Source organism: Gambusia affinis, linkage group LG12 (genome assembly GCF_019740435.1).
Source record: "Gambusia affinis linkage group LG12, SWU_Gaff_1.0, whole genome shotgun sequence".
Taxonomy (NCBI): domain Eukaryota; kingdom Metazoa; phylum Chordata; class Actinopteri; order Cyprinodontiformes; family Poeciliidae; genus Gambusia; species Gambusia affinis.
Window position 1 is genome coordinate 21,071,518 of NC_057879.1, and position 24,184 is coordinate 21,095,701.

The window sequence follows — 24,184 nt, forward strand, 5'->3', positions numbered from 1 at the left end:
TATGTCCGTTCTAAGTATAGAGTCTGGATGAGCTTTTATTTTGAAAATCAAACCGGATGCTGTCGGTTACGTTTTGCATGCCAACATGCAGCAGAATGAACGGTCTGCAGAAAATTTACAAAGGGTTAACCGGTATGCTGTACTAAAACGGTTGGGGACCACTGCTCTATAGGGTTTAGGTCACGCCAGTTTGTTGGCCAACCAAGCTCAGTGATAGAACAATCATTTAAGTCAGCCTTTGTATTTTAGCAGTGTAGACAGGATCAGCATCTCCTTTAAGCTTATGAGCAGAAGAACAAGAAGAGGCAGCAACAAATACAACACAAAAAAATACAGTTAAAAGAAAATGTCAAGCTATAAAAAACAGGTACATGTCATAGAATCGGCCTCAAGAACTTTATTTTTATTGTCCTTATGTAACACTTGAGCTTCCTGAGATACTTGATTTAGGAGCTTTATTAGCTATAAGCCATAGTCTTTAAATCTGACTGAAATAAACACTTAAAATACTCTATATAACAAATCAGTATATTAGTATGACCTTTTGAATTCTGAATAAATATTAAACATACTTAAAATAACTTTTCATTGATATTTTAAGGTATTAAAATGTACCTACTCTACCTATGCTCTACCTTGCATATGTGCAAAAACTCATCAAAAGGAGCGAAAATGCAATGGAATACTGAACATTTAGTGTTTGTTTTTAAATTGTAGGGTTTTCCTGGTCCAATAGGATCTATCGGCTATCCTGGTCCCCGTGGTGTAAAAGTAAGCGAAAAAAATTGTTGTAGATCATTTTTACCCTGTTTGTGAACATTTCTCTGACTCTATTCTCCCACATCCTTCAGGGCGCTGAGGGAGTTCGAGGCGTCAGAGGAGACAAAGGAGAAAAGGTAAACTCGTCTCCAGCCTCCTCAACATGGCTGACAAATGTCAGTCCTCTGCAAATGCCAACCTCAGAGTTGCAGTTCTTCCTCAAATGGGGTTTCCTTTTATTCTGGCAAGAGAAAGACCTCTTAAAGGCCTATCGGACTATTGGTGAGGTCCTCACAACATTGAGCTGTAACGGAGTGTGAATCACCAGGCTGGAATAATATTGATATGTGGTTTCAGTGACTTACTATATTTAGTTGTTACCACTGGGTAATGGTACTTATTAACATCAAACTATTGGTGTATGCAAGCAGCATAACTATTAAAAACAAAGTGAGCACATACTATGTAAGCATCCTGTAATTTGATGTCAATCTGGGATGATTATAGTTTCAAAAGAATTGTTATTTTATTTTATTTTATTATCAAAAGGAAATAACTTTAAAACAGAAAAATAATAAATCTAAAAGTTCAATTCTTAACTTAAACCACCAGATGTCAGCAGAGCAAAACAGACAGCAGAAGACAAGCTAGCAATATATCTGAGCTCTCATCAGAGCTTCTCATAAATGACCAGTAGATGTCACTGTTCATCTTTTTTGAAAAAGATGGAATCCTCTCACGCGTGTATTTCAGTTTTATTTCCATTGACAGGATTCCTTTCTCTTAAAAAACAGACTTATTTATTAAATGTGTTTGTTTAATAATGTTTTGCTGCAACAGATATTGGTATAAGTAATTGGTCCTGCCTTGGCTCTAATAACACTGTTTTACAATAACTCTTTCACCACCAGGGAGAAGATGGATTCCCTGGTTTCAAAGGGGACATGGGCATCAAGGGGGACAAGGTGGGTCATCAGTTCTAAAGAGAAGACCTGTCTTCACAGCTGCAGACATATGAAGCATAGAAGCAAAACAAAAAACATGTGACATAGAATAGTTGTCATTACTCCGTCTTTATTCAGGGTGAGGGTGGTGTACAAGGACCCAGAGGAGAAGATGGCCCTGAAGGGCCAAAAGGCAAATCAGGACCAGGTGGAGAGGCTGGACCCATTGGTTTAGCAGGAGAGAAGGTAATTAGTAAGGGCTTTCGAAGGCTGCAAATTTATCCCTCAAGAGGTAAATATGCTTAAATTAAGTAAACTTTAAATTTTAATTAATAATTTTTCAAAACATAATTTTCTGGTTTCTTTAGCTATATGATCCAGTCATACAATCTTTTATTAAAGTTCTATGGTTTTGAACCAGTGTTGTGCCAGGTTAGCCTAATCAAGTTCTAGTTCTCAGTTCCTTTTGTTGTGTTGAAATTTTATTTTCAAATATTCTGAACTAAGTTCATCATCCTGAAATCAACTAATGTGGTTTCATTAGTCAAATTGTTTATGTATTAGATGCAAAGACATTTTTTGTAAAAATTTAATCAGCTGATGTTTTTAAACAGAAGCAATGTTTTAAGAGGAAAAGCATGCTCATATTTTAACTATGGCCACTGTTTAAAAAATTGTCCTAATGGGCAGATTTTCTATTAAACATTTACCCCTATTTTGGCTTTTGATTAAAATATTCAAAGTTACGCCAGGGAGAGCTGCAGTACTTGCAAGCTCATCATGTAAAAAAAACAACATATTTATATGATGCTAATACATCTTTCCAGTTCTTTGATCTGTCTTGCATTTCCTGTTATTGCAGTAATTACCATGGGTGAAGCTGTATGTATTTTTTATTTATTTTTCTTCAGGGAAAACTTGGAGTCCCTGGATTACCTGGGTACCCTGGAAGACAAGGCCCAAAGGTGGGTAATGGGACAATATCGAATCTCTTGGATAAGTGAGGGAGACACCTCAGAGTTGCAGTCATAGTCATAAAACTAAGTCATGGAATTGGAGGTAATTTATTTACAAAGATCTTTGGTTTAATTATCAAAGTTCACTTTCTGTAGTTTATTAAAACTGTATAATCACAGTGCACACTGCAGCCTCTGAGTGGGATTTGAAGTAATTTCGTCCAGGTGGATCCGCAAGTTACACAGAAACAAATGTTGGCACACGAACTCAAGGTCTTTATATACACAGTTAGCTACAAATATCTAAGACAATGAGCACGTCTAGTTGCATGAAAAAAGTTACACAAGTAATTGTTGGAAATATAATTCATTGAAGTCACAGTGGTTGAAAAGCTGTGCACCCCTGAATATAATTAGCCAATTAGGTTGCAAAAGTATTATAATAACCTTTTCGTTCCTACTCAACACCTACCCTCCTCTCACACGCCTTTCTAAAACCTGCTGAGTAAATGTTCTGTCCCACAAACCTAAGCAGACACGTACTGCAAACCCTCCATGACTCTTACAGGAAATCCTAACTGGCATGGTCATCTGCTTTAGTCATCAACTGTCCCTCTTCTTAGACCAAAGCCATTATCTAAAAATCTGGCTCTGCTTGCACTCTAGCCCTGACCATATTGCCACTGCTCCACTATCTGGATGTGCTGCTGCAGCTGCTTCCTCTTTGCTGCCGTAAGCACTGACATCTTGGCACTGATAGAACCTGCTCTCATAACACCGCGATCGGCAAATCTCCTGCTCTGCCTGAAAGTCAGCAAAACCTGAGCTGATTATATACAAGAAATTATATTTCTAATCAGTTATCCAACAATTAGCAACAAAACTTTCTTTTTTTGGGGAGGGGGTGTTATTTAGTGGTGTTCCACCATGTGAATTGTATTATTATTATTAGTAGAGCAATTAGTCTCATAGTGCCAAAGACTTTACTGTTATTCTTAAAATCAATATGAAAGATTCATTCTTGACCATTAAGTAGTGCAACATCTGCTCATAAAAATCTACATGGTGGTACCATTTTTTAAACAATTGCAAGCTGTCTGCAAAGTTTCCAAATGGTTGGTATGATCATAGCGTCCGAGAGCCAGTAGCTGCTCCCTGCATGTGGTCATGGATAAAGAGTACAGGTTTGTCTATTTTGCCTTGATTTGAATATAAAAAAGGTAATTTCCATCATATAAAAACTTTGCCATACTCTCTTACTTCAAAAAATATGTTCAGCTGTTTGTAGCTGGGATTTTTTTATAGACAAATTTCTTTCAATTAAACTTTGTAAACTGAGGAAAGTTACTCGGGGGCGGGGGGCCCCTCCACATTTACATCATAAAGTACCGTCTCTGTTATGAATGTCACATTGTCCTCATGAGTGGCTTCAGGGTCACAGTCTTGGCTGGGCATCAGCCTTTATCTGCCCTCAATCAGCTCGCTCTGGAATTCCTCCACTGTCTGTGTTTTTGGCTGCTACAGCCCATCACTCTCTGCTAACAGCTTTTCCACATCGTTAATTGTGGATGCCATTTGCAAAAGCTTCAACGGACTATCTTATCTCCGTTTTGCAAGTCGTGCCCGCCCAGTAGCACTCCTCTTTTCAGTTTACTCTAACTGCAACTCTGTGGAAAACAAATTTCGCACAACAGATTTTTATTTTTTTTTGCTGCGTTACCTATTACAACTCTGTCCTTGTAACTCAGTTGTTATGTCCTTGCCTATTCCTCACAGTATTATGCTTAATACGCATATGCACATGAAGGATAATGAGCACTGTAAATGCTGCCTGAATTTTTATTTTTTTCGGGGGGACCCAAATCACACACATGACCTTGGTTTTCAGCCGAGGCAAAGGCATATTTAGTCTAGATTGGTTGATCTTATTTATGCTGCCTAATTCAGCATGAAGTGAGGTTATATTCATGACCTGCTTGGTTCTCTCGTTATTAGGCAAACAGTAATTACTCACCAAATATTTGTTTGACCGACACTATTACCACTATCAGGGAGCACAGCCTCTAAAAAGCCCAGTCACTAAATTGCTGATAGTTATCAAAGTGGATCCACGGTTTTCCTTTACTTTGTCTCTATTTGCACCCACCGTCTCTTTTTTCTCTTTACCTTATACCTCTCATTTATCCTAACAATGTAACCTGTGACTTTTTCTTTTTGTCACCTTTGAAAGAGCTTGATTTATGGGGTAGTTGCTAGATCATGCTCACCATGTGCAGAAGCCATAGTCCTCAACAGGGCTGTCTTGGTTTTGATTCCCAGTCTCAGACCATTTGCTGAATGTTTTCTCCACCCTATTTACTACTACCAAAAAATCTCAAAAAGAAGGAGCTCTGTTTATTATGAAAAGACAAAGCACAAACCTGTCTAGCTTTGCAGGTATCTTCTGTGCGTCTCTGTTGCAGCCTTCTTATGAACAATTATGGGGAATTCTTTGAACACAAACAACTCAGTAAAATTTCTTATTTCTAAAATTCATCATAATTTTTTGTCGTCTTAAATTTCAGGGCTCGAATGGCTTCAACGGATTCCCTGGAGCAAACGGTGAAAAAGGAGCAAGGGTAAGCAGAACTCATCAATAGCATTTAGCAAGTGAGAGCTGTCACTGGGTTTAGGTTCTCTGAATATGGAAACACAGAATCAATAGGGGTCTTACAGAAATAAATAATGTACAGCTTCTTTTACCACTGATTAAAACCTTAAAATAATTATAGATGCTCCCTTTAGATCATAAAGCTTCCTGGGTCCAAAAGTGTGTTCTGCTGTTTTTAGCACATCCAAACAGTTTTCTGTGAAAATCAGGTCTGGAGACTGAGACTGCCATAGAAAAAAGTTGATTCTGGGTCTGGTTAACCACTTTTTGTGTTGATTTAGAGTGATAACCCCTGTTTATTTTATTGAATGAGTCCACAAGATTTGTATTTATAATCTTGTGGTAATTCAAAGCGTCATTAAACCATGCGCTCTGACCATGTTCCCAAGATATTTGGGGAAAAAAATCAGGCTCATGGCATTGCAGGTCCTAAACTACTTACTAGTGGGCTTGCAGCATTTTTCCCATATTCCTCTTTTTTTTTTTTACATCAAAGCCACTTTGAATGTTTGTCTCCACAAAGCTACAATCCCAGTAGAATTTAGCATTTAGCAATTTTACACAGAAGATAGAACAAAGGTTTTTTCCAGGTATGACCCCCAAACAATATCCGTGGATAGAGATAATGTCCAATGGTTATTGTGGAAACTTTGTATTTGCTGCAGTTCTCTAATAGGTTAAAAATAGCTTAAGAATTTTTTAAGCTGCTTGCCATCCTGCTCATTGTGCATTAAATAAAGATCAATGCACAATGGACTATGCAAGGTTTTTGTCTATTTTCTTGTACCTTGGAAGTTTTTGAAACTTTTGGATTTCTATGTCTTTGCATTGCCACATCACAACTTGATTTTTGTGATCTAAATTTTGTGTGGCATACTCAGTTTCACATTTAGAAGTCCTTAGAGACATTGATTTTGAAATAGAACTAATTAGTTTGTTTTAAATAGAACCAATTAGTTTCATTTCAGATAGCAAAAAAGAAATGAAATTGCCCTATTTCATTCTTTACTCCATAAAATGTCCAAAGTGATCAAAGAACTCCAGAAAAGAAATGTAATAGCATGTAATTTGAAATTTAAATGGCCTGGAACTCTATTAATCGCTTAAAGAAGGAAGATGATTGTGGAAATGTTGAACCTAAGATGTATAGAAGGGTTCCCGGAAGGTCGTCTTGAAAGTTTGCAGTAAAGATGTAACTTTTGAGGGTGGAGTGACAACTTTATTCTGCTGTTTGAAGAAAGCTGTTGAGTCACCCCGGCGAAAAGGGTTACAGTTGAAGGGATGACAGTGAGAAATGTTGAAGGATTGGGGTTGTTATCGACAAGACAAGCTCATCTGGGTTCTCTCGCACACAGAGAGGCAGACACGCGTGGCCTCAGAACGCTTGAGCTGACAGGTAGTTCAAGCTGTCAAGTGCCTCTGGGTAACCGCTTATCACAGCACTTTGATTATTTATTTTTTGTCCAAAGATTCCTAGATGATTCTATTTAATCTGTGACAAAGGCTCCTATAGCAGCTGTCCCTGTCGAGTGTTAAAGTGTATTCTGTAATCTAAAACACAGAGCTTGCTCTGCTTAAACTTCTGAAGAGAAAACTTCAGAAAAAAAAACTTGTTACAGTGTCGGATTTTGTTGATTTTGTATTTTATTTTCAGGGAATTGCTGGCAAATCAGGCCCTCGAGGGCAGCGTGGACCAACAGTAAGCATCTCATTTGTCTGATAATTGAGCAGAAGTCCTTTGCATATATTACTTGTAGGATAAATAACAAAGTATTGGCATTGTTTAGCTGTGTACAAGTTCTGAGTGTGGGTTTTCAGGACGTATGCACCTGGTGGCAAGTTGTTGAGAGATGTAAAAATAGCAAAGGCACACGCTTATAGTCTTCACGCCTTTACTGCCTCATTTTCATCTAATCATAAATTTACAATGAATACAGGGTCCACGTGGGGGACGTGGAGCGAGAGGACCGACAGGAAAGCCAGGTGCAAAGGTGAGAACAGGCAGACTTTGAACAGCTTTTATGATTTTGATGCTAAACAAGTATGAGAAACAAATCAATAAATTATTTTTTCACTGCAAACATTTATCTACTACTTGATGTATCTGTTGTTAATCATATTCTTTTACATTGTAAAGCATATGCATGCATGTGGTTCATTTTGTAACCTGAGTATCACTGCTTCAATACGTTATTATTCATATTTTATAGTCTTTCAGTTCTGAGAAAGTTCATACTCTTCCTCTGTGGATTTGCTTTCTCCACAGGGCACCTCAGGCAGTGATGGACCTCCAGGCCCACCTGGAGAGCGGGTTGGTATTGAATTTATTTCATCTGTAACTTGTATTCTGTTCATTGAGTTTCTGTACAGGCAGTGAGTGAAAGGACATCAGGAGCACTGGGTTGGGATTGGGACTCAAAGGCATTTGAAGGTCTATGCTGCATTCAAATTACTTGCTGCACAGTGCTGCTGTTGTTAGCATTGTTGCCTCAGAGCATGAAGGTCCTGGGTTCAAATCCCAGCCTGGGGTCTTTCTGCATTGAGTTTGCATGATATCTCTGCACATGCTTAGGTTCTCTCTGGGTTCCCACATTTGATAAACACGACTGTCAGGTTAATTGGTCTCTCTAAATTGTTTTTAGATATGAGTGTGTGTGTGTTTGTGTGCATGTGCCTGTGGATAGTTATTTGTGTTACGTATAATATGTTGCTCATTAATGGACTGGTAACCTATCCTGATTGAACCCCACGTCTTGCCTAATGACCGCTGGAGAAAAGCACCGGCCCTCTGTGATCCTGCAAGGATAAGTGGTATACTGTAAGCGGTTACATAGTTTGTGATATTTTCTCTAAAACAAGCCTTCACACTAGATCCCGACTGTAATGTTCGAACATTGATGGATCTTGTTATCATGTGAAAGCAATTACGACATTAAGTGTTTCTCTACAAAGCTAATAAGCTGATGTTTTCCTGGCTAGGATCAAAACTCGGATTTTCCCCAATGATCTTGGAGATTTTTATATGTCTATGTATGGAAGGCATCTACCCTGTCAGTGGATGCAGGTGTGCTGCGATAGATGCACTGCACCAAGAGTGATGTGAATGCTGGAGTCTTTTCTCCTGGTCCACCACTTCCCTTCACATTTTTAACTACATCTTTTAAGAACATATCTTTGATATTGTCAAGTTAAGTTCTGTATGGCATATTTAAGCAACAAGGCATCTTAACTTGTTTTACACTATAAAACATAATACATTAAACCATTATGAAACAAGCAATAAACAACATCTTATCAAATCCATCATCAAAATTATCAAGCAAATGTGCATCAAATATGTTGATCAATGCTCAAGGTTATTATTAATCATAGGTAACTCTTAACTGGTAGGTTTTTTGGTCTAATATAATGTGCATTCAGACTGCTGTCTGAAAACTCACAGCTACCTTTGGTCTCTCCGAAAACAGTGTGGATGTGCGTTTTGAACTAGCACACAGTTCTCTTCCTCCCTATTCCTTTGGGAGCCAAACGCATAGAGATTTCTGTGCGCAATGGACCTGATTATAAGATTGTTTTTAATGGCATGGAGAGAATGGATTATTTGTTTCAGCTGCTAGGTTCTTTTGTTTGAAGCCAAATAACCCACCAGTCACGATGAGCATATCAGCTACAGCTACAATGCTAAAATTACTTGGAGTACTGCCCTGCTAATGTGTGGACATAATCAGGTTGGTGCCCTGGAACAGGGCCAGGTCGCAACACCTGCATGTTGGTGCTTGCAGGCCACATGCCATGGATAATCTGCCACTGCTGCTTCTTGCCCAGAAATGCTGTGAACTTGGTAATAAAACCCCACAATTCGAAAAGGGAAGTTTCGTGCAAAACATCAATAAGGCACTCTAAAAGAAAGGGCTTGTTTGTTCTAGTTGATTTTTATGTTGTCGTATGGTCTTCGTTAAATGGGTAAAGGGCCTAAATCTCTAAGAGAGATTGGGAGTTTGATTTTCAATAATAAGTAAATGAGATGAATTTCCAATTAAAACTCTTTAACACATTAAGTTATGCATCTTTGGCTTATTTTCCCAATTTTTCCCATTAGGGACCTCAAGGACCTCAGGGACCTGTCGGTTTACCCGGACCCAAAGGACCTAATGTAAGTGGCTGCTTGTGAGCTGCCTTTATTCACAGCCACGCTGACACCCTCTTTTTATAAGCCAGCTACCTTGATTTCTGAAAACTGTCCGAATGTTTCATCTCCAGGGCCCACCAGGAAAAGACGGGCTGCCAGGACATCCTGGACAGAGGGGGGAAACGGTAAGTGGGTCTCTTTCTTTATGAACATATTTTTTTTTTTGCCATTTCAACATGGGATGTCATTTCTTTTGGCCTTGATAGCTGAGTAGCATTAGTGATGGGGATCCAATGTGATATATGAAGAACGTTTAGTTAAAAACATAGTTCTTAATGTCAGTATTGCCTGAACCACTTTTATTAACATACAGTTCTGGAGCTTGTGGTATTTACTATGAATTTTGTGAAAACATTTTTCAAACAAAAGCAGCATATAAAACCTTCTAATACGTGCTTTGACTATTTTTACAAGGATTTATTTCCCCTTTGATCACTAAGATGTTATTTTATCTGAACTGAAATAAAAGAATATAGATTGGAATTAATAAATACTTCACCAGCTATCATAGATGTTCCTAAATCAAAATCCTAATGTCAAAATGAAAAAAAAAAAAAAAAAAAAAAAAAAAGTAACTCATCAGCTATGAGAAAAGTATTTTTCGTCTTGTTATTTTCTGTCAGGCTACCCGTCCAGCAATTTATCAAGATATCAGATTGTTGAGCTGTTGAGCTTTTAAGCTATCTATTGAGGGATCAAACAATGAACTATCAAGTTAACTGTTCATCAAGCTAGCAAAACATTTATCGATCAAGCTTTCAAGTTATATTCCTATGGATCAGTTCAGATATCAACCTATTGAGCTATAAAACTATATGTCCATTGATCTATTAAATTATTAAGCTATCCATCTATAAAACTATCTGTCTGTGTCAGGGTTTCCAAGGAAAGACTGGACCTCCGGGACCTGGAGGGGTGGTTGGACCTCAGGTAATATGCAATGAACTTTGCTGTGTTTGTTAACCATGTTCAGTTATTGTTCATGTCCAGTGCAGAAGGGTTTTGACAACAAAGGTTTACCCATTGACAATACAATTAAGAAGCTTTACACACATAAGCTTGACCGTTTCTTTCAAACTGGAAAGCACAAGCTGAGATTATTTTGTTTTATTCATCCATTTATGGGAGGAAATTATACAATTGTTTACTAGATCAAATCTGGGAAAAATATGCACCCAAAAATAATTATATTTGCTTTATTCATCAACATATGATTATAAAAATGCAAACCAATTATTTCATATACATATAAAAACATGCGCCTGCATTGCTCTTGATAGGGACCAACTGGAGAGACAGGACCAAGTGGAGAGCGAGGACACCCAGGGTCCCCTGGTCCACCTGGAGAGCAAGGTCTACCTGGAGCTGCAGGAAAAGAAGGAGGAAAGGTGATGAAAAATGAATATTAAAAGTTTTATTCATAAGAAAGTTTAGAAAATGTAGTATTGTTAGTCATTTACATTTTTTCTCGATCTTTAAGGTCAGTTTTGTTCTTTGACAAACTATTGAAGCTGAAAGATTTTTTTTTCCTCTAAAAAATTTATCAATTTTTTTTCATCTTTTTACCTCTTAATTTCTTGCTTTTGTTTCCAGATAGGGAACTAATTAAGATATTATCAGACAACTTTTATAATTTATCTCCTTTGTCCTCCAGACCTCACAGTAATAATTACCTGACACTCTGCCAGCTATTAAATACTTTTTGTTTCTCCAGGGTGATCCAGGTCCTTCAGGTCATTCTGGCAAGGTGGGACCACCTGGCTTAAAAGGTTTTCAAGGGGCCAGAGGTCTCCCAGGAGCCATGGTAACATTTTTTTATATAATTATAGAGAAAAACATTTTCACATGTATTAACAGAAAGCCAACCCCCATTTTCAGCATCCACCCAGCTGAATTTAGCCTGCTCTAATTACCAGCCTAACAATCTGCTGTTAAACCAAATGTCAGGCCTCAGAGTAAATCAGAAAAAAAGGTGCACAACTTGCTTATGGATTTAATGGAGGACTGAGACAAATTGCATATAATTGTTCCCTTCCCTCTCATTACATACAGCAATTTTAGTTTGCTTGTTGTCATAATAAACACAGGTAACTTAGTAATGCTAGAAAAAAATTAGGGTGATTATGCTTTTTTTTTTTTCTTTTTGTAGTAGTGGTCCAGGCATTAAAATAGTTAAAGTTGTTCCAGAGTCCTTCTCATTTAGGAGGCATGTTCTGCTCCCAAACAAGCAGTGAGTCAGTGTCTCACTTTCAGTTTAAACCCTTTGCAACTTTTTAACTCTTGATCACATGTGTGGAGAAACCAGTGCTGATTCTCAGAAGCAGTGGGTGTGAGTGAGAAAAAGTTCAAGGTGAGAGCAGATGGCTATTAGAGGCTGACTCAGGATCAGCTTAGGGGACCATGTGGCTGAACCTCATTCCAAGGCTGACCATTAAGAGCGCACACGACAGCACAGAGCAGACTTATTACAGCCGGTGTGTTGGTCCCATGTGAGCAGAAAGATGACTTTCTTTTAATAATGGAAGCACAAACATAATATGTGAGCAAACACATGTGTGCTCTTTCTGCTTCTTAAACGGATCCCATCCAGAAAAAGCAAACCCAGAAGGACTCGGTGTGTCGACGTGGGCGCACATATAAAACAAATACACATTCTAGCCCCTTACTATACTGTGGAGAATCATTCAAGCCAGCCAGTGGCAGCGCCTGCTTGGCAGCCACTGCAACCCCTGGCTCTGCTGGAACCTGTAAATTAGCCATTATAATAAAAGTCTGTTTTCCATATGCAGCCCCAGACTCCTTCTGTGCTGTGAATCAGCACAGCCATTGCCATTCAAGGGCCGGGAACCTGACGAGGTGACAAGAAGCAGGAGATAAATGGGCCATGCCTCAACCTGTGACTCACAGTGGGGTTTTAAAACTTGTCATCTCTTCTTATTCTTCTGGTTCCTTTTAAGCTCAAGCAGTGACTCCCATTGCATTGGTAATGTAATACTTTTGAAAGCTAGCCTGCATGATAATTTAATAAATAACATGCATTTTAATAGAAAACTGATTTGCACCATAAATATATTGAGCAATGAAAGGTGCAAGTGCTTGCTTTTGTTGTCAGTAATTGCCATTTTTATACGAGAAGCTTGGGTTTTAGCTAAAAAATATCAGTTTACAAAAAGAGAAAGGCATCCAGGTGCACGATAAGTGTATGTGATACATCTGACCAAACCTTTAATTTATTTCCTATTTAAAATATTTTTGATCTGGGTTATACAAAAATGACAATTCATGGTCGTCTTTTGACCATGAATTGTTTTTAAAACAGTGAAGGGTAACTAAATGCTAAATGACCTGTACTTGTACAGCACTTTTTCAAGTTCAGAGGACCTCATAACACTTCACTCTACGTTCAGTCATTCACACATTCAAACATTGGAATGATAATAATTGGAGAGAAATTATTCTTTTCACAATGCTTTCACAAGAATACAAGATTGTAATTAGGAGAAAAACACTACAATTTCCCAGGTATGATTGTAGAGTGCTTTTTAAAATTATTTTAATTTGTGTGATTTGTAGTCTGTTGAAATCGGTTCATGGCGTAAAGGCATGAAGCTTTTTTGGTTGTTTTAAGAATATCTACAATAAGCTGGGGACAATCAATGAATAAATAATTGTCTATGCAATAAATAACAATAACTTCACCAACAGGCCGGCTGATTCTTGGATCTCAACACAGAAAAAAAAATATCAGTAACTTTGGTCTGTTTATATCCTATTTCTCCACACCAAAGTCCCTTGAACTCTATACAAATACACGTATGGGAATACAAAAGTACATGCTCAAAGTTTTAATGAGCTTTTTGACAGCTACAATTGATAGTCTTGGAATAGCTTTGAGTGGTGGTTCACAGTGAGTGATATCTAACCTGTCTTCCCTCTCTTTTCAGGGTCCAGGTGGCTTAAAGGGAGGAGAAGGACCTCAGGGTCCCCCCGGCCCCATCGTAAGTAGCCAGTTACTATGGTTACCTCATCTTTCTAGCCACAGAGATTGCAAGGAAAAGTGACTCGTGCTTTTGGATAAATGAGTTGCTCGTGCTGCGAGCCCCATTCTCTAGTCATTTAGCAGTGCATGCGATGAAAACTGCAGCACAGAGAATGGCTGAACGGAGTACAGTGGATTAAAATTTTATATCAGGATATGAGGAGGTTTTCTATTTGGTATTTAGCACTCTTATCCAAATCCCTTTCTTCTGTTTGTATGTTTTATAGTCATAGCAAGACAAATATTTTTTTATTAAAAGTGACTATTCTCAAGAGGTTTTCATTAGTCCAAGTTATTCAACTTTATTTTATTTTAGATTTTTCCTTTAGATGTATTGATCTTGCCCAGAGCTTGGCAAACTCTCCTGATTTATAAGAAACAGTAAAATTGTAGCTAGTAAAATTAAAGAACCTTACAAATGCGTAAACCACAGCTCAATAAAGGGCTGCTTGATTTGTTGTGTTTTTTCATTGAAATACAACCTAATCATTGCTTAACTGTCTAATCGAAGAGCAGCTAGTCTCATCCCTGTTGCTCGACTAATCATGGATGTTCTCCGCACATGCACTTAACAGTTCCTATAGCAACTGTTGTTGCACAGATAGAGGAGATTTGCTTCTTATGTCCAAACTGTTTTGTTTAATTTGGTCAATTATAACTATTTTAGTCACCTTTTCTTAATTTAGTCTGCCTTGTAAAAATATTCATTCTCCTTATACTTTTTTGCCTTTTGTTACTCTTCAATAGCCAACTTTCTTTTTGTATTTTCTTGGAATCTTGCATAATAAATCAACACAAAGTTCTGCATGATTGGGAAATGGGAGAAAAATTGAGAGCATTAATCTGAGGAGCAAGCCAACAGGTCCATGGTGACCCTGGAATGGCTGCAGAGATCTACTGTTCAGGGTGCAGTGTCTTTTTGAATGGCAAATATTAGCTGTCATAAATCTGACATTTATAGAAAAGTGGCAAGAAGAATGGCATTATTTAAAGAAAATAAATGAGATGTCACCACAAACATATGGAATAAAGATCTTCTGATGTGTCTTTGTCTTGTTCTATTACATAAAATCCAAATTTGTTGAAAGTTAATTGTGAAAAATCTGAAGGGATATTAAAATCCTAAATCAGTTGACTGATATTTAAGGAAAGTCATTTCACATATCATGGTTACAATATTCTACATAATGCAGCATGGAAAATCATATCCATCCTGTCATACTGCAGTTTATGACCATGAAGGGGAAGCAGGGGTGACAGAGCAATTCATAAATAAATGAGACTTTTTTTTTTTCTTTCTGCCTTTTGTCTCCGGCCCCTCAGTTAGAGATATAAGCAACAAAAGCCTCAGGAGCTGAGACGCTGTGCATAATCTGACTGACGGGCAGCTTTGAACTGTCTGTCATTTTGTTGAAGCGTTAAACCCAGGTTCCCGATAATTGCCCCGCTGCTCACCAGCAACAGAGCAACACCAGTGTAGATGACAGCAGATATGCATGAAAAATTGGGAAAGTGAGAAGAGGAGTATTTCACTCAATGAGAAAAGCAATTTCCACTGCAAAGACAGGTGGTTTTCCTAAAGTGGCTTGAAAGTGAGTCATACAGAGAACACAGGTGAAATACTAACTTAGTACCTTTGTTGTAATAGGAAAAAGTGACCAGTATGCAATGTGCTTGCACACAGCAGATCTGATATTTCCCTCTATTGATTTCCTGCCACAGATCGAGCTGCTGTTGTGCATTGGGGATCTAAGTGTGGTGTGTGTGTGTGTGTGTGTGTGTGGGTGGGCGTGTGTGGGCGCGTGTGTGTGTGTGTGTGTGTGTTGCTTTTCCCTTGTCTTTTTAAAGGCTTGTGTGTGTCTAGCAGAAGCTGAAAAGGAAACATCTGCTCAAAAACAAAAACTAGTACTACAAGTGGTGCATCTTGTTCGGTTATGGCCAAATGTGTGGGAGGAAAACATGAGGAAAAAAAATAAGAAACATAAAGAAAACTAGTGAAATGAGTTAAATCAAACAAACAAGCGTGGAGAATTGTGTGTGAGTTTGAGGCCTGGTGGGTAGGTTGGCAGCTTGGGGATGACAGTTTGGAGCTGTGTATATGTGTCACCAGAAAATGACTGTCGTGAAATGGGCCAGGCATATGAGTGCCAGGTGGCAGCTAGCATCAGCAGCCTATTTAGTGAGTGGGAATCAGGTCATGGTTTTGGCCCCGAACACATGCAAATCAAATTTTATTGTGTCCATTTTGTTAGAAGTCCACTCAAAACCCTCCCTTGGTAAGAGGGTGTCATGATGAAGTACTGATCAATAATATGTATGATTTAGGATCTCATACACAGAGGCAATCACCAACCAAGGAAAAGTCTGGAAGAGACATGGCTGATGTGGGGAAAGAGTGGCCATTGCTTACATAATAACCTCACTGTGGAGGTCTGCTTTTAGTTAGATAACAACTGAACTGTCAGTCTGGTCTATATTCAATAATATTCATGTATAAATGTCATGTTTGTTATATAATTTTGATCATTTTGACTCTATGCTTAGCGATAATGTATGTAAGAAATATCTGCTTTTACTTTGTACTGGTTTAATGGCATATAAAATGTATTAATGATATGTGAATGATAGCCTCACAAACTAGTTTTCAGTTTTAATTTGTTTTTAAATTTGACTTAACAGCTATCAATACATGCACTTCAACAAATAGTTGAATAGCTTGTTAAAGTCTTTTTGTTTCTTAAACACACATTTCAGAAAATATTATTGAAATATCCAGCGGCCAGTCTTACTTGAACATGTTCTCAATTAAGGAAGCCTCTTTCTTGTAAGGTCAAGTCTTTCATGATTCAAGAAAATATCCAGCAGATTCCCCCGGTGTGTTTAGCTTCCTTTAGCTTGACGGATTTAATGCAGTATTATCTGGCTGGTGTTTGATAACAGGGTTCCCCTGGTGAGAGAGGCCCTGCTGGTCCCGGGGGTCCTATTGGTCAGACAGGACGGAACGGCCCACAAGGACCACCAGGCCCTGCCGGAGAAAAGGGATCCCCTGTGAGTTTTCCTAGCTTGTTTTTTATTTTTATTTTTTCTTCTGAAAATGTTTCCTAAACTCTAAAGTGTCCATGGTGTCATTAAATGATTGTGACAAATGCTCTTCACAGGGAGAGAAAGGTCCCATGGGTCCTGCTGGCCGTGACGGCATTCAAGGTCCAGTAGGTCTTCCTGGTCCAGCTGGTCCTCAGGGTCCCCCAGGAGAAGATGGTGATAAGGTAAAGTAAAAGTGCAACTCTGTCTTTGTTAGTACAAGAAATCCACAAGCTTTTATTCACAAAAATATCAAAGAAGCACACGCAAAAAACATTTTTATTCTTAAAGATTATGACAAATATGTTATTTTATTAGATGTACAGCATACAGTGATGGTCTGAAGTTTAAAAATACTGATTCACTCAAAAGTAATGTTATTTTGAGGCTTTTATTCATGCATTTCAACTCTTCTTCAGGGAGCAGCAGATAATACAATTACATTTTTAAAATAATAGTTGGGTGCACAGGTTTGCAACTCTTGTCGATTTTCCTCCAACCTACACAGGCTCAGAATTTTCCGTAATACGTTTGAATAAATATCTCCTAGCAAGTTGGAGAGAAAGTCTTACGTTTCTCCATTAAAACATTCTTCTTGTTGTCCTCCTCTGAGCACAAAACATTTCTCCAGAAGATATTTGTCTTGTCTATGGAGGAAGCTACAAATCTTAGCTGCTACTGAGGGTCTCAGCTTTGATATAAAGGCCCCTTTTTTGGTCTTGCATGATAAAAGTTGCTTCACTGTGGACAGTGGTGTGGATATTCTTGTGGGGGCCTGCCTTGGTATCTCCTGAAAGTTCCTAAACATCCTCACTAATGTCCCTTCCTCAAAGCTGGCCCTTTGGATCAGATGGGTTTGGAGCAGTTAGGTAGGCTAGCATTAAGCTCATGGAATGGCGCTAACCTCCTTCATATTAAAAATGTTTGGCCTATACTTCACATTCTTATTGACGGTGACTGTATGTAAACCTCTGACCAGCACTGTATCTTAAAAAAGCCTTTTAATGCACACAAACAAAAGTTCTTATTTGCTTTGTTTGATTTAAAATTGCTACTGCTGAATGTGTGATTCCATCTAGAGTTACGCATTATGAGAACTAAATAGATAAGATGTTCCCTAAACAAAGGCATACACTGAATCATCCTGCTGTTTACACAAAATGTTCACCCTTAGGCTAGCAACACCCACCCCTGTTGCACTGAGCCACAGATCTGCATTTTGTAACCATCACACCTCCTTCATTCAACTCACGTCTTATATCACACCTTTCTGTCAATCATGCTACCAACAGGGTGAGACGGGGAGCCAATCAATTAATTGAAAACACTCGCCCAAGGTCTTTCTGGGCCAATCAAATTAGAATCTCTTGAGAAATATTCAGTGGCCAATGCTGATAAAGGTGACACTTGAAGACATTGGACTTTGAATAAACATGGCAGGCAGGAGGTTTTTAAGATGTTAAGGAGAGATATAAGAGCTTTTATGAATGTGTGTTGGATCACAGGGAGAAGTGGGCGGACCTGGACAGAAGGGAAGCAAAGGAGACAAGGGTGAACGGGTGAGTCTTTATAACCCGACGTCTTTCATTACATTTTATAACAAGGTTTTTCTGAAACCATTGCATTTTAGATTATACTAAAAGTTAATTAACTGAAGAAAACTAATCATCACTACTGATTTCTCATGTGGAATAAATATACAGCAGAGGTGCTTCTCAGTTATGTTTGTGTTGAAAAGTCTGCAGCTTTTTTGAAATATTAGCAAATAGAAATTACATTTTTGGCTTAAATATGAATGTCTTGTTTCTTTACATATTTTTTCAGAAATTTTGTATTTGGCTTTTTTTTTTTTTTTTAAATAAACAAATGTATATCAATTTCTTTCTTAGAATTTAGTGTCCTGCAGTAATATTCAAACCCTTTGAACCTTTTCAATTATTGAAAAAGTGCAATAATCTCGAATTATTTTTATGGGTTAGGACACCAGAATCAGTCTGAACTATATCTACTCTGTGCGAAGAGATTAGAAAAAAAAGCTCTCTATAATCTGACTGATTGTGGGCTATTTGGAACTGGATAACAGGCAAAAAGTCATTCTTAGGATGTGCAAAGGTAGTAGACACCCAAAATATCTTACAGCTGTAATTGCTCCAATAAATAGATCTATAAAGCATAGGCAGAAGGAGTTTAAGTGTAAAGAAACCAAAAACATTTTTTTTTTCTGATATTTTCTGTAAGACAATTTGAAAACCTTGTCGAATTTTTCCATCACTTAACAACATAGCAAAACTTTGGATCAGTCTGCTGGATGTCAACCCCCAACCCACCAGCATAAAACAATGTAGCATCAAAAGAATATAAAATGGTTCCAGTGTAAGGGATGCTTTTGTTTTTTTATATATATATTTATAATTACCAGGTGACATTTTTGACAGTGTCGCATAAAGAGCTGCTTCATCAGACTGTAAATGTTGTTTCTTTTGCTTTTCCTTTAGGGTCCACCTGGCTCAATAGGTCTCCAGGGCGTGATTGGAGCTCCTGGTCCAGCTGTAAGTATCACTTCCACCGAGCCATCAAAATTCACCACATGAAATATTAACAGTAAGTCTATGATGACTAAAATTATTGCTTTCAAGGATTTTATATTCAGAAAATAGGCTCCAAAGACCTGGTTGACTTTGTAGCTGCATCAGTATTCCCTCCAAATAACCTCTGGATATATATATATATATTTTTTTTTTTTTAAAAGAAGGCTTCCAGCTTTTATTTTGCATGCCATGGTGTTTCTTAAAAAAGTCTAGTTTCTGATGCCATAAAAATTAGCTGTTCTACTAATGCCTGCCTCTGGCTGCAGAGAAAAACAATGAATTGATGGAGACAGGTTTGAAATGTTTACTCCAGTCAAGGCCTCCTCAAGACAGTGAAAGCGTTATATAAATCAGGATCAAAGGGCTGCAAAACTCTAAGCTACTTATGAAATATGCACCTCTGAGATGATATGACAGTATTCCTATCTGCTCATGGTAAGATGTGTTTAAAAGTTACAAGGCGTACTCAGAAACATCTAGAACACAGGTTTGATAAAATCTGTGTTAAAATTTTAAAAAGAGTAGTATTTAATCCAATATGGCAGCATAATTACTAAGTTCAGTTAGCTATTTCATTAAGGAATATGTAAAATTGTTGGTGGATATTGATTTAGGATATATAGTACAATATCTATCCATCCATCCATCTATCCATCCATTGTCTATACACCCTTTGTCCCTAATGGGGTCGGGAGGGTTGCTGGTGTTTATCTCCAGCTGCGTTCCGGGCGAGAGGCGGATTCACCCTGGACAGGTCGCCAGTCTGTCGCAGTACAATATCTATACTGTATGGAATTCAGTATCTATTGAATATCTAAAGTAGATACTGTATATATTAAGTATTCAGTATCACATTTATAGATACTTAATATCTATAAATGTAGATATAGATATCTATATCTATATAGATCTATAGGATCTATATATAATGCACAAATATAGAGGAACTTAAAAAACGAAAGAGAGAGAGAAAGATATCTATAAATATCTATGTATTTATAGATATTCAGTATCTACCAAATATGATCAATCCGATGATCTTGAAATGGTCTTAAAGAAGTTGCTGCTAGAGCATTTGTTTTTTCATTTTCATTGTGATGTTCTCCAACATAATTGTGCCCACTATGCCGACTTTATGGACGAGTATCCATCTTACACAAGGATTGCATGAATGCTTTACCCCACTTTACCCTACTCGTCTTTTTCCATTTGAGCAAAGATTTTCTAGATGGCCCTACGCAAAAACTTTCTATCATTCTTTGAGTGGAGGATGCATATAAAAGACTGTAGCATACCTGTGGACGAGAGCAGAGAGCAGAGAGCAGTTAGTTGGCAGTCGGAGTTTAATAAAACTGAGGGTCTTACCAGATCCTCAGGTGTCCCATACCAGTAATCAGTGTTGTATCTGAATGATAAATGATCAACCTAACCACAAGGGTCCTGCAGGGGCAGTAACAGACTGAAGTGATGCCTTTGCTGCTTCTCCTCCCACAAGGCCAATTATGAGAGCAAATATACTTGTAACCACCTTCTGCCAATGTTTAGCAAACTTTTTCCTGGTAGCAGGATAAAACTGTACTGCCGGAAACTCTTGGACATCCTGAAACTTCTTCACCAACACAACTGAACCTTGAACCTCAAAGCTCTCTTTTGGTCACATTTGAATATTGAAGATGATGAAATACAGTTTACATTAAATATTACCTTCATAAAAAGTTTTACATTAAGTCATTCATTAAAGCATAAAAAAGCAGATGTTAAATCATGTAATAACAGTAACCATGTTTATGGAACACTAAGATCAGGTTTGATAGTCACTATCAACTTCAATTATAGTCATTTCAGTCATTTATAAAACACATGTTTATATAAATAAATAAATGGAAAATGGTTATAGCTGTTTTACTTTTTCACAACAATTTTTAAATCATTTTAATTACTGGTATTTGTGTGCATACATTATTGAAATACTTGCCCAGAAATTATTATCTGTTATGTTTTTTTTATTATTATTATTATTATAAATTTTGTAAATTTACATCATTAGTTACAGTTAGAGTACAAGTTTGGGCCTGATGTTCTATTCACAAAAACCCTAATGACGGTTCATCAACAAGCTGACAATCATTTTCATATATTAGTTAAAATAGCACATGTTCCAGCTGCAAATGCTGCAGAACATCCTCTACTCATAGGGAAAGTCCTGGTTCTACGATATCTGCTGGCCTCGGGGTAACTAGCAGCTCATTGCTGAAAATAATAAGGCCTTACCAACCATTCCAGGAAAATGTACCGTCTTCAGGGCTCTTTGGGGGCTGCAGTAGACCTGGTGAGACAGATTGCTGCAAGCAGCAGGTGCACCCGTGCTGAATAGAAAATTATTTAACAGTTGTTTACCCTGGTGAGTCAGTCTGCTTATGTGCATCCATGTCTTCTTCACGAGTGAATCCTGATTCATGCTGAGCAGTCTGAACTTAATTTGCTTTCATTAAAACATGCTTTTAGACGCTAGATGACAAGGTTTTTAATCTGGGAAATCATTAGTGTTTGAGTAGAAAGAGAATTAATTTCTTTCTGAGCTTTAGATTTTAAACTTTAAGCAAAGATTTGTTAACCATACAACAAAGATTTGGCTGATGCTATAGAAGGGCAGTGACTTTAGACCAACATGTGCAGAGCTTTGCCCTTTGTGATGTGCAGAGCTTTGCCCTTTGTGATGCCTGTAAGCATTAAAGGCACCCTGCATATTCACAGCTTTGCATTGTGTTGGTAACTTTTTACAGGTGTGACACATTCTTTAAAGGTTATATTAAACAAGTCAGAGGCATCACTTACATAAATAAATTCAGGCATGTTAATTGTGAATGTTTTGTGAAGGTGACTAACAAATTGGGCACAGTTTAAATCTAAGCACTCTAACCTCAGAGGCAACTCTGTTTTCAATCTCTTTGAGGAGATTAGATTTGTGACTTGGTTTGTTAAAGCCTCTCTGAGCTTTAGGCCACTTTGACTGTGACTTTTCTTTTTCAAAGCTGTGCTCGTTTCCCCGTAATCACCTAACATTTCCTTCTAAACTGTTCTGCATTCAACACCATTGCCTGAGGCTCCCTACATGTCCCAGGGCTCAGCAAGAGCTCCTCAAGCACTTTCAAGTGCTGACACGTGTTTGAACTGAAAACTCCCAGTCTGTCAGCATTTCACTCTTTCCCCACAGTCTCGTCTTTCTACCCTCTGTAGCTCGATGCACCTCTGACTTCACAGAAGTCAGCATCTTTCACATAGCATAACCCTGTGGCAATTCTTTTCTGCATCTTGCTTTTTCCTGATGAGAGTCTCTAGTCGGAAAGCCCTCAGGTACACCACAAGGGCATATCATTGAGGTATTGCCTCATGCTTGTCCAGTTTTGATTCAAGTTTTAGCTTCATGTTTTATTCTCTGAAGGATCAAATTGCTTTTACCATGCACCTATGTTGAATTCTATAGATGACCTACAAAAGCAAATGTTTAATTTTGGAAAAAAGGGGTTTTATGTGGCTGGTATAACTACATGGATTAACTAACTTGCAAAAAGTTATTTGCAAGTTAGTTTTGTCTAAAATCCACAATGAAACTAACTTGATCCATGAAATAGCTTTCTAAAATCCATAAAATAGCTTTCTGTAATGTGGTTTCTAATTTTTGTTGTAAATATGTTTCCTGAATCCATGCTTTTCCATGTGAGTTCAGATATAGCTTGTAACCTTGAAACGTATAAAGAATAAATGGATACAACTGTTTGAGGGGTTGCATTTGCTGCAGCTACGGCTAATGAGATTTTATGAACCCTGCCCTCCCACAGGGCAGTGATGGTGAGTCTGGGCCAAGAGGACAGCAGGGCATGTTTGGCCAGAAAGGAGATGAAGGACCCAGAGGATTTCCAGGGCTGCCAGGACCCATTGGACTGCAGGCAAGTCTCCATCAAATGTGTTGCTTTTTTTACATCCATATTTCCAGTTCTCCACCCTTTTTTATTTTCAAAACATACAACACCCTAGGTCCCGTTGAGTATTGTCCTGCTGGGTATGCATATAGCTTTTCCTCTGTCAAAGCCGTCTAATGCAATAAGATTTCCTCCAAACTCCTTGAACCTGAAGCATTTCATCTCCCCATTTACAATACATCAAAACAGAGCATATTTTATTAATGCAGCTTTGACTCCCAATAACACTTTGCTTAGCTCTGGGGTAAATAATGCTTTACCCGCTCAAGGACTTTTCTTGGTAGAGATGGGATTGAAGATCCATCACTATCATCAACATTTTTATCTTTTCTGCTGGATTTTCTGTTGAAATTACATCAAATTCATGCACTAAATGTCTATCTGCCAGCGCCCTCGGTCCTAAAAGTCTGCATATGACAAAACATTGAAAGCATTAAAATCCACTTATCTTTCAATCTATTGTTTTTTGTGAGATAAGCTGAAAATTACCCATAAGGCTCATTTCCACCCACAGGCTTTGTGTACTGATTGCTCAAGAAGAGAAAGATCTGAGGGCTTTTATCAATAATTGATTCACAGTTTTGTTTTCCAACTTGACACACGTTAAGCTGTATTTCTCTTTATTTTTGATGGCAGCATTTTATTGATTTCTGTTGCAGACAAAAGCATGAAGTAATAACACATTCATCTATTTGCAGACGAAAGCATGATGCAATAGACACAATATGCGCCCTGACTTAATTTATCCCACTCAGGTGTTTGGTAGGCAAAGCATCATCATTTTATCATAACATAACATTTTTGTCAATGGATAACCTGTAGGTTATTGTGATTTGATCAAAGTCTTACTACCAGTGATTAAGTAAATTCAAATAAAGGATAGAATTTATTTTCAAATTTCCATGATGAGATTTTGCCACTGCAATAGAACAGTTAACCAGACATTTTTGAACAACTTTTCCACTTTTCACTTCACAGTTTTTTTAGTTAAGGACATT

The 24,184-nt window shown here is 37.8% G+C and overlaps 1 protein-coding gene across 1 annotated transcript in view; it reads left to right on the plus strand.

The window, feature by feature from the left end:
• LOC122840852 (collagen alpha-1(XI) chain-like) overlaps positions 1 to 24,184 on the plus strand; it is a 92,170-nt gene that overhangs the window by 51,696 nt on the left and 16,290 nt on the right. The window contains exons 27-46 of the mRNA XM_044133598.1: positions 718 to 771; positions 852 to 896; positions 1,671 to 1,724; positions 1,842 to 1,949; positions 2,615 to 2,668; positions 5,224 to 5,277; positions 6,964 to 7,008; positions 7,247 to 7,300; positions 7,576 to 7,620; positions 9,409 to 9,462; positions 9,570 to 9,623; positions 10,375 to 10,428; positions 10,779 to 10,886; positions 11,213 to 11,302; positions 13,443 to 13,496; positions 16,478 to 16,585; positions 16,696 to 16,803; positions 18,124 to 18,177; positions 19,114 to 19,167; positions 23,046 to 23,153. Of these exons, the coding sequence (XP_043989533.1) occupies positions 718 to 771; positions 852 to 896; positions 1,671 to 1,724; positions 1,842 to 1,949; positions 2,615 to 2,668; positions 5,224 to 5,277; positions 6,964 to 7,008; positions 7,247 to 7,300; positions 7,576 to 7,620; positions 9,409 to 9,462; positions 9,570 to 9,623; positions 10,375 to 10,428; positions 10,779 to 10,886; positions 11,213 to 11,302; positions 13,443 to 13,496; positions 16,478 to 16,585; positions 16,696 to 16,803; positions 18,124 to 18,177; positions 19,114 to 19,167; positions 23,046 to 23,153 (1,359 nt within the window). The remainder of the gene's footprint in view (positions 1 to 717; positions 772 to 851; positions 897 to 1,670; positions 1,725 to 1,841; positions 1,950 to 2,614; positions 2,669 to 5,223; positions 5,278 to 6,963; positions 7,009 to 7,246; positions 7,301 to 7,575; positions 7,621 to 9,408; positions 9,463 to 9,569; positions 9,624 to 10,374; positions 10,429 to 10,778; positions 10,887 to 11,212; positions 11,303 to 13,442; positions 13,497 to 16,477; positions 16,586 to 16,695; positions 16,804 to 18,123; positions 18,178 to 19,113; positions 19,168 to 23,045; positions 23,154 to 24,184) is intronic.